At 34.0% G+C, this 10,668-nt stretch overlaps 2 protein-coding genes across 2 annotated transcripts; both read right to left on the reverse strand.

Annotated features, from left to right (window-relative positions):
- Positions 1-286: 286 nt before the first annotated feature.
- LOC108244917 (odorant receptor 131-2-like) lies at positions 287-2,161 on the reverse strand. The gene is made up of 2 exons (XM_017431459.2): positions 1,808-2,161; positions 287-1,308 (listed from the first exon to the last, which is right to left on the reverse strand). Exons 1-2 carry the CDS (start codon positions 1,949-1,951, stop codon positions 541-543), a joined length of 912 nt encoding a protein of 303 aa, XP_017286948.1. The 5' UTR covers positions 1,952-2,161; the 3' UTR covers positions 287-540.
- Positions 2,162-3,785: 1,624 nt separating this feature from the next.
- On the reverse strand, positions 3,786-5,889 carry LOC108244918 (odorant receptor 131-2-like). Its single transcript, XM_017431460.2, has 2 exons — positions 5,740-5,889; positions 3,786-4,562 (listed from the first exon to the last, which is right to left on the reverse strand). Exons 1-2 carry the CDS (start codon positions 5,887-5,889, stop codon positions 3,792-3,794), a joined length of 921 nt encoding a protein of 306 aa, XP_017286949.1. The 3' UTR covers positions 3,786-3,791.
- Positions 5,890-10,668: the final 4,779 nt, after the last annotated feature.

The following is a 10,668-nucleotide window of genomic DNA, read 5'->3' on the forward strand; positions in this document are numbered from 1 at the left end:
GCTAATACGTCACAACAACTTGCGAGGAAATATTAATATTATCTATTTATACACATTGAAGATTTTTATTACACTCGTAATGTGGCATTCCACCTAAATATATATGTAGAGGTGTCAAACTTTTAAAAAGTAGAACATGGAAACCAAATATGAACTATGTGTATGATACCCTAATCTTTTTATTCTGGGCATTTGCAATTTACAAATAAACTGACACTTTAAAGGAACACAACGCAAATACAAAATGAAGAAAAAAAGACGTGATTTTATTTTTTTAAACCTCCTTTTACATTTTTCACATTATCACAAATGTTCATTGATATTCTTACAGCTGCATGTTCTAAAAATGCAACTTAATGCTACAGAAAAAGACTAATGACTCATGAAACTATTCAGAAATAGAAGTAAATATTGAAATAATGTAGAAAAAGTACTATTTGAACTTCACACTCTACATGTTACTTTACAGAAACAACTGAACTAAGTGATTCAAGAACTTGTTTTTGTCATCAGTTGGAAAGACGTAAAGTTTATTGTTTCTCACAGCACTCTGACTCTGCATAGCAGATGCTTTTTTAAGTCCTTTCTGAAAGTATTGTCTCTCACACCATATATCATCGGGCTAATAGATCGTGGCAAGATCTGCACAATAATATAGAAAGCAAAGAAGAAGTCTTTAAAGTTCAGAGGGAACAATTGCTGCAGAGAACCTAAAATCTGCGGGGCTACGTATGTTGTCATACACAAAATCACCTGAAAGCCATGCAGGATGACTGTGTTCCTGGCCTTTTTAGCATCTTTGCTTGCTGTTTTTGCAGTGAACAGGATCTTGAAGTAAGAGTAAAAGATAGTAGACCAAACAAAAACTAGAAACAACGAATATGTGATATCTCTTTTCTTGACAAGGAGCGGATGCGGGAAGGCAGTTTGTCTGATACAAAACACTTGGGTGTTAAAAAAACTCAGTGGTTCTGTGGCCAAGGTGATGAACAGATCGGGCAGGACAGACAACATGCTGGTTGCCCAGATTAGCCCAATCAGCTTTAATGTCCTCCTGATAGTGCAGATCTGAACGTGTCTTAGCGGCATGCAGATGGCGATGTAGCACTCAATCACCATGCAGGCCAGGTTCAGAGGGGTGTTTTCAGTGGTGAAGAGCGTGATCAGGATCAGAATGCAACAGACTGTAACGTTGAGTTTGTAGATGGTGTAGCTTAAGACGAATAAAATGATGCTCAGCGTCACCTGGATCATGTCATTGACCACCATGTGGATGTAAAGGATGTATCGAGGATTCATGTAAAAAATCTAGAGGATGGAACCACAATGAAGGAAAAATGTTTAATTAATTAATTATTTAAGTTTAACAAGTTATGCGTGTTGGAATAATGATGTTGATATCAGACAAATAAATTAAATTATATGGCCTGAAGTATTACCCACACCTGTGAATTGATGAATTTAGGTGCTTCAGTCATTGTTTGGGCTAGGCTCTTTATTTCCAATGATGAGCAGTCTTAGTGTTTAAGCATAACAAGACATTTTGAATAACATTGTGCTTCCAACTTTGTGGCAGCACTTTGGGGAAGGCCATTTTCTATTTCCAATATAAAAGTGCACAAGTGTACAAAGCAAGAACTATAAGAAGTTGGTTTGATGAGTTTGGTGTGAAAGACGACGTCACTGCTGTTACAGCAACATTATTTAACAACTGCTCCAACAGCAGAAAATATTATAAATGTTCAATTTGAACAAATCTCTGTTCATTTATGAACATTGGTGGCACATAATTAAAGGCATAACAGACCTGATTTCTGCTGAAGATTACGATGAGGCTGGCATTGATGTAGTTGATGGAAACTCCTAGAAGCATGACGATCAGATTCTTAATCACAGCATTAGTGAAAGAGTCCCGAGTTATCAGCGACACATTGGAAGATGATAAGTTCATCTCCAGGAAGCTAAAACTGGGCAAAAAATAAAAAGCAGAGCATAAAACACAATGTTATCTAAATATAAGAAAACTCATAGTTTACTCTAAGAGAGTACAGAAACCTGATCTACATGGTGGATTATAGCTCACAACAACTGCAGATGTTAAAATACTTTTTTTTTTCATTAACAATCTATTATCAGAACATTATTGTTGATTATTGTTCACATGTGATGGTTTTCTCTGGCTCATGTCATGCTCTAATTAACAAAATAAGTTGCAATGTTCAATCAACTACAAAGCATAGTGATGCAGTGCTCACATGTGGACAAAAACATATTGCAGACTTAGGTAAAAAAGAAAAAAAAAAAACATTTTCACAAAATAATGTAGCCAAATAGTATGGTTATTTACCAATTCAATATCTGCTGACAGCTTCTGTAGTGGTGAAAAACAGAAAAAAAGTGTGCAAATCAGTGCTTATAAAAGCTGATTTTTGTTAAAAATGTGTCAGAAGTGTAATAAAAAAATCCTTCAACATAATTTGTCACAGGCAGCAGCAGCAGCCTTGCAAACAGAAAAAATGCTTGAAGAAAAGTCATCAAATTCATGATGAGAAAAAAAAATCAGTCATCTTGATTGTGTCGTTATAGAACTTCAGTACTTATTGAACAAAATAAACTTGCTGATGTCACTGAATTATGTTCACCTCAGACAAATAATGAGAGCATAAACATGAAAGATAAAAAACAGTTTGATAAACCTGAACGTATTTAATCAAAGTGAGGAAAAAAATAACACACAAAGTAAATTAGTGGAAATAATAATCATGCAATCACATAATATTAATGCTACGGTCATAATGGTGTTATAAAATGTGAATAAATATATTAAAATACCTTGAAAATAAAAAATGTTCTTCAATTAAGTGATATGCATAAATGCATAAAACAGTTTTAATAATCTACCAATCTCCTTAAATACAATTGTGGCATAAATTCAGTTGTTTTTACCTTCATTGACTCCTTCAACCAAACACTTCGCAATGACTCCTCCAAATAAACAGCTGCTTTTATACAGTGTACAAAACCACACTTTACAGGTGTGTGTGTGTTTGCAAGTGTGAGTTTATTTAAATTATTCTTTTTTTCTTTATTTAGGATGTGTGAAGTTCTTGTAATCAATAATCGTTAACCCTGAGGCAGTCTGTGAGATCTAAGCTTAGAGAAGCAGGGAGAAATTTTCAGCTGCATTATAATTCTATCCGCATGAACACTGAGTTAGCTTGAGTTGTAAAAATAAAAAGGTACAAGATTTTGAAAATATTCTGTGATTAAAAAAATGAAGTGTTTTATCTAAAGAATAGGTTGAAAGCCAGAACCTCTAAAGAGTTTTTTAGAAAATATTTATTAAAGATTTTTTACATGTATTATAAAGTACAATATTGTATATTAAAATTAGAAGTTCAACCATTGTGCTACACAAAAAACCTAAACTATTTATAAAACTATATATTTAAAAAAAAACTACCATATATATATATATATTTTATTTTCATGGTGACATTTGAAAAAAAAAAAACAGTCCAGTTGCTCTTTAAAACTGCTGTGCAGTCTGACTATGACAGTCTAAATATATTATTTCCTAAAAACAATAAAATAAACAGGTTGTTACTGTGAGTGGTATTGACACTTACTATTATGAATATTTTATATCAAATTCCAATATTTACACATTATAATGAGTTATCATATCTACAGCAATGCAAAGTTTACTTTCCTGATCAGTGAGTTTGAGTTTCTTCAGGACCTGATTTCATGTCAAACTTTTGAGTATTTTTGAATTTGAAAGCTCTTCATTACCTGATTTTTATTATTTTACATAATAAATACGTTTTCAAGTACTTCCTAAAAGTTTTATCTCTTAAGCCATAGAGGATTGGACTAATGGATCGTGGCAGAATTTGAAAAAGTATATAACAAGCAAACAGAGAGTCTGAATAATGCTTAGGGAACCATTGCTGCAGAGCCTGTTTCAGCAGATGCTCTACATATGTCACCATGCACAATAAAAGCTGAAATCCATGGAGAAAAATTGTGTTTCTCGCCTTTTTGGCATCTTTACTTGCTGTTTTTGCTGTAAACAGGACCTTGAAGTATGTGTAAAAGAGAACAGACCATACTAGGCAAAGATATGTAATATAGGTAATATTCCTCCTTTCAATGATGCTGGGATTTCGAAAAACTGATTCTCTGAGACAAAATATATTTGATTTAAAGAAGTCCAGTGGCTCAAGGGCCAAGGTCTGGAAGAGATCAGGAAGAGCAAACAAAGTGGTGGTCACCCAGATTAAACCAACCAGTTGGATTGTTCTCTTGATGGTGCAGATCTGAGGATGACGAAGAGGGAAGCAGATGGCGATGTAGCACTCTATCGCCATGCAGGCCAGGTTCAAGGGGCTGTTTTCAGTGGTGATGATGGTGAAAAACATCAGGATGCAACAAGTAACAACAGGTAACTTGTAGAGGATGTAGCTGATTATGAAAATTGTGACAGTCAGTGACACTTGAATCATATCGTTGATCACCAAGTGGACAAACAGGATGTACCGAGGGTTTGAGTTGAAGATCTAGAAATGGAGAAGAAAACCAGAAAGGAACAAAAAGTTCCTATCAGTAACACTTCTGTTCAAATGCATTGTATAAAGAGACATATATTTGTCAATTAGTGTTTCAATTATAGCAAATTTTTAACCTTTATACCTTCAATATTCACTAACTTGATTAAGATGTCAGTAAAAGTAATTGTAGCAATTCATATTGTTTGGTATGTATTATCTATCTGATACGTACCATAAGTAGTAGTAGTACATATCTGCCACTTACTAAATAATTACAGGTATATACCAGGTTTTTGCTCAGTATTTGCCAGATAAGTACCTAGTATGTACCAGGTATGTGCCAGGCTGTATTTTGTACTACCATTGAAGTAGTTCAAACAGTTTTACAAATATCTTGTTGTTTGTTTAAACCTCAAACCTCAAGTTTGTAGTTGACAACAAACTCCGCTGTTTAATTTGCATGAACTGCCAATAAAGTATTGTCATATTTTATTTTTATGTCTTAGTTTTCATTTTAAATTTGATAAATTCACTCACTTTTGTGTGAGTAGAAAGAACTGTTTCTGATTTTAGCTGCTGTAAACTTTTAACAAAGTTTTAAACTTTATTTATCACTCTTTACTGTTGTTAAACATTGAATAAAAGACACAAAGAAACATTAAACCTAAAAATGTTTAAGTTGTGTAGGTGCCTGTAGGAAGAAGTACCTACATAAATGAGAAGAATAGACTATGAACAGACTATGATTTACCTAATCTGTGAACTGAAAGGCATTATTTTTATGGCCTATTGGATATATGGAAGTTTTTCTTTTAAAGAAATTAATAACACTGTTAAACGAAGCTGTGAAAAGAATCATAAGTGTGAAAAAGTTACAATCTTGAGAAATTCCATACCTAAAAAATGTATTAAGAGTAAAACTTTAGGATTTTACCAGGCTGCACATTTTTTTTTCTTAAACATCTATAATTATTTATGAACCTGCAGATTTAGGAGTGTTGCCAAAAATCTTAAAAGCCCCAAATATTCATTTAATCATCATCTGCTGCAATATAAATGTAAGAACTGGGCCAGGTCAGGACTGCCATATAACTTGATCACTGATCTAAGATTTTTGTTTTACTCTTTTTTTTTTCCTAAGTAAATGCATTTTAAGCCATTGGGTTTCTTCAAAGGAAGGTCTGACCTGATGTTCACAGAAGGTATAAATGAGTCCTGCATTGATGTAATTGATGAAAAGGCTAAGAGCCACAACAGTGACATTCTTGATGACAGCTTTGAGAAAGGAATCCCGATACTCTACAACCACGGTCACATTGGCAGATGACACGTTCATTTCTTGAAGGCTGTAAAAGTAACAGAAGGAAAGGTGAAAGTAAACACTGTACACTGATCCACACCATTATTAAAGCTGCAGTCTGATGTCTTGTCACTTCAACAGCCATGACCTGTTGAAGCACAGATCAAGTCAGCTGAAAGTGTCATGACGTTTAGATTAAAAAGATCAAAAGCTTCTGCAATTTTGGTTTTCACAAATTCATTGTAGGATCATCTGGAGGTTGACTTAACCAGCTGCAACTCTCTGTGGCTGGTTTTCAGCACCTTATACAACAGTTTGTGTTTTAGCTTTTCTGTGTTACTACAAGCCTTTTTTTTCTCCATGCACATCAGTGAACCTTAACACAAACAAGGCTCAATCACCATCTTTCTATAAATACTTTTCTTAATCGACAATCCACTGCAAACAACCCATGAAATCTGCCATGTTGACATGCTCTCACCCAGTTGTGTAACTTTTAAGACAAATCTCTGCATCTAGCACACCATCTTCATCTTGCTGCCAAATACTGACAGATGTCAACAACAAAATAAATATTGGGAATGACATGTTATTTTATATTAGCAAGAAAACCATTGTCCATTTATTTTTATCTGTTTCAACATTTTTCATCAGAGCATGATATTTCAGTACATTATGATTTGTAACAAAGGTTTCATATATAGTATAAAAACAGACACACCTTAAAAAATAATAATGGAAGTTCTCATATTAAAAAAATTATCAAAGCATTAATGTGCACTTTTAATAAATATTTAAACTGAAAGAAAATGTTGAAGTTAATTACAGTTGTTAAAGTTTAATAACTGTGAGATTTTACAATGGTAAGAAAAATAAGCTCTAACTTCAACCTCAGGATCCCCTCATCAGCTTCCTTCCAGCAGTTAAACAATTAATTTGTAATTTAATCTATTTTAAAGCCAGATCTTTGTACAGTGCACCTACCTTTATGCATCCAGACAACACAAACATTGTTCCTCCGCACTTTATATGTGATTTGGTTGGCAATTATTCAAGGAATTGTGGGTGGGCTGATGTATACATAGATACTGCTTGTCTACAGGTTAGTGTATATTTGAAAAATATTAAAATAATTATCTTATTTTTTAGTGATAACATCAAATATTTCACATTATTCACACAAGGCCAGAACAGAGTTTTTACTTGTTTGAGAATCTGGACTTCTGTAGTCTAATTCACTACTAGTTGTTTGTGTGCTAAGGGCAAAAGGCCTGAGCTCAATGTTTTATGTTTTAACTGTAGTCTAAGCATCTGATAACATTTAGGAGTTTTTTTTTCTTTGCAACTTGTTGCTGTTGTACCTAAATGATAGCAAGTGTTTCAAGTTCACTAATTTACTAAACATGAAAGTGTATTTAATAGGATTACTGTTGCTTACATACTTGTACTTTGAGCAGATCTACATGCATTTGTTATAAAACTAATTTCAAAGTACTCTAAAGTGCAACTATAATAACAGTCACAGTAAAGGTCACAAGATGTACGGGTGCTGCAAGCTCCCATTACTGGATGAAAATAAAAAAAATATATATATTTTTCTGTCAGTTTTTGTTCCAGTGATTAATTACTACCATAATCTGTTAATTTGAGAAATAACAGGTGAGCTACAGCATAATGAAACAGAAACAGGCATTTTTATTTTTACAAATTTCAAACAAAAGAAAATTAAAATGCAAAGCAAAGGGGAGCAGATTCTGCAGAAGCTAAGCACAGAAACTTTACTATCCACTGAGTGGAGAGGAGGAAACTAGTGTTAAATTTGCATTTTTATATATTCACTGCAATTCAACACATTTAACTTCCTATACTATTTTTCTTTTGTTTGTTTGGATTTGTTCACCTTTGCTCATTCAAATTCAAACATGTGAACCACATATGGCCACTGTTCCAGTCACAGGCCTGTTGTAGCCAACAGTGACATTCATCCATCCAACTGTCCATCCATTCAGCCATTCATCTATAAATCTGTCCATCCATTCATGTATTCATCTTCTAAGGCCTACCAGTTTCATCCTCTTCAGAGTTGCAGAAGATGGTGCCTATCTCCAATAGAGTATAAAATAATAATAATTAAAAAAAAACCTCTTTGTGACATTTTGTCTCTAGATTGCTATTAGGAGTGTTTTGTTTGTTTTGTATTTTTCAAATTCTGAATAGTAGGTGTGCATTTACACTTTACACCATCCAGTTCAGTCCATCACAAATACAAATCTGGGTGGAAAAGATTAGTTCAATTATTATTGCAATTTTCAGGAAAAAAAATTAAATACTATAAAAATAGAACTGGTTATGCACTCCTCACTGTAAAGACCCCCCTGTATTTGAGAACCAGTGAATTAGAAAGTGAAGCTGTGACTTGGTCTTCCACACCAAAAACATGCTTATATGCAACACTGTGTTGCTGTGTGCATGATGTGCTGGCTTGACCAGTACAAAAATAGAAAAAATCTGAGTTGTATCTGACAGTCATCTTTAATAAACTGTCAATCTAAAATTTCCCTTCTTTGATTACCAATTAAGCACCTCCGTAAAGACCTTTCTGTTTATGTGAAAACAGAGGTGTTAAACTTGTGGTTTAAAGTTTGCTATTTAACTATTTTATTTTTTTTGACTTCCTCACAACTTTTACATCATTGTTGCACTTGCTGCTGTAAGTTTACTAGACCGTTGGGACATCCTGACATTTTCATTAATCCATGGTGAATTCTAGCAGTGAGTCGTGCTGCAGGACAAAGAGCAAACAACCACCTCATTAACCCTCTTTAGACTTTCACACTAAAGGTCACATGCACACAGGGGTGGTTTGTTACGCAGTCGTCAATGTGCAGTGCGCCATTTCAGAATCAAAGGGATCAATTAGATCTGCGAGTACTCAGAAGTGCTCCATTAGTACCGTTTAAAAAAAGAAACTTTATTTATGAGGAACATTGAGATTGTTTACAACAAAGACTTACTTTAAATGGATGTTGAAATTAAAAACAAGTGGCAGTGCATTCATTAGAGACACATAAATGAAGTTAATGACAATAACATGGTTGTCTGAAAACAAATATTCTCTTTGGACACAGTCTTTAAACAAATCCAGAAGGAGATCAACTTTAGTTCTCACTTAGTTTTTAGTTTGTTTTCCTGATGAAATTAGGTGACCAGGACTGCAGAGGAACGGGTGTTGTGTCACAGCAAGGTCAAAGGTTAAATGCTCAGTGGTGGCCTGTTTAAGTGGAGCTTGAATATATTTTACACATGACCGTAAGTGTGTGTTCATGGTAAATGATCATGAGTGACTGAATAAGTTACCAGAAATCAAAACTATAGTGCAGTGAAATACTGCAGTACATGGTAATCTTCAGATTACCTGGGTGAAAACAACACAAAACAAGACAACAAAAACTAAGTTCTTAACTCTGTCAAAATGTACCAATAATTGTACAGAATTGGTAACTCTAAAATTGTCCCTAGGTGTGAGTGAGTGTGAATAACTGTTTGTCTCCTTTGTCTCTATCGGGCCCTGTGATGGACTTGCAACCCGTCCAGGGTGTCCCCCGCCTCTCACACACTGATGGCTGAAGATAGAAAGAAAATGGATGGATAGATAGAAATATAAAATAAATGAATTTACTGATATCTGTTATCATTTATTTAGTATTCAGAAGATAAAAAAAACACATCTGAAGTTTCTTTGTCATCTTAAAAGTAAAAGTTTTGTCTTCTTGTATTTATTTACTGGATGATAATTGTTTTAAAAGCTGGTGATATTTGCAGCCAAAGTTACAAGAAGAACTTGTGTTTATTTCTACAGAATCTAAAATTTAAACTGCTCCACAGTTTGTGCTTGTTTGACTCTTCTCTTCATAAAGTGAGTGGGAAACACATTTGGACTTATAACCAATCCCAATACTTTTATTTGCTACTTTTTCTCTTATATATTTCCATTTTATTTAAAGACCTGTTGAGGCGCTCTTTTAATCACCATAAAGGGAGTACTTTTTATAAAGCAACAGTTTCTCCTGTTTCCTGAATGTGTTCAATTCTTTTAGCACTTTTTGAACCACATCTCATCACTTTTAGTCAGACAGTTGTTGTCTTTGCAGATGTCTGTTTGTTTGAAAGACAGAAACTTCTGGAACAAACACGTGTTGCATCACAGTCTGTGGAGAAAATGTTTTAAAGGTCATTGTCAGTAACAATGCTTGTTATCTGACAGCAATAAGTGATCCCTGCAGAGCTGCTCTTTAAACACTACAAATTACTGCCCACAAGGAATTAGCTTCGCTCTATTTGGGTTTCACTCACCTGAAGACTGCAGGTCTGTTCAAAACAAACCTGAAGTTCCTCCTGAGAACAAACTTTGATCATTTGGCACTTTCAGGTAAATGTAATAAGAAGTATCTGAAGTTTGTAAAAAAAACTTTGCAGTGAAGTTAATTCAGTGATACAATAACTTATTAGGCCCTTTATCAACCAGGTTCAAACAGCCTGAAGATGAATTTAAAAAAGTGAAGTGATAAAAGCACGAGTTACTTTCTCCAGGTCTTTTACTAGCAGTCAAATGGTTTTATTTTATTAGGAAGGTTTCCAACTGAGAGAAATTACCCGAACGCATCTGCATTGCAGAAAGAACAACAGACCTCGGAAGTCAAATAGTTTAAAAGCCAAAAAAAGGAGCATCATTGTTTTTTCTTCTCTTTAAGCACACAAAACAAAACTAAACAAACAAAACAAAACACTTGACCTGACAAAAAACACTCAGAAGCA

This window comes from Kryptolebias marmoratus, linkage group LG4 (assembly GCF_001649575.2).
Source record: "Kryptolebias marmoratus isolate JLee-2015 linkage group LG4, ASM164957v2, whole genome shotgun sequence".
Classification (NCBI taxonomy): domain Eukaryota; kingdom Metazoa; phylum Chordata; class Actinopteri; order Cyprinodontiformes; family Rivulidae; genus Kryptolebias; species Kryptolebias marmoratus.

Bases quoted from the DNA above. Each gene is read 5' to 3' on its own strand.
- LOC108244917 (XM_017431459.2), bottom strand. From the start codon at position 1,951: ATGAACTTATCATCTTCCAATGTGTCGCTGATAACTCGGGACTCTTTC. The intron at 1,309-1,807 runs GTCTGTTATGCC...TCCATCCTCTAG, and splicing joins TAATCTTCAGCAGAAATCAG to ATTTTTTACATGAATCCTCG.
- LOC108244918 (XM_017431460.2), bottom strand. From the start codon at position 5,889: ATGAACGTGTCATCTGCCAATGTGACCGTGGTTGTAGAGTATCGGGAT. The intron at 4,563-5,739 runs GTCAGACCTTCC...CTCCATTTCTAG, and splicing joins ATACCTTCTGTGAACATCAG to ATCTTCAACTCAAACCCTCG.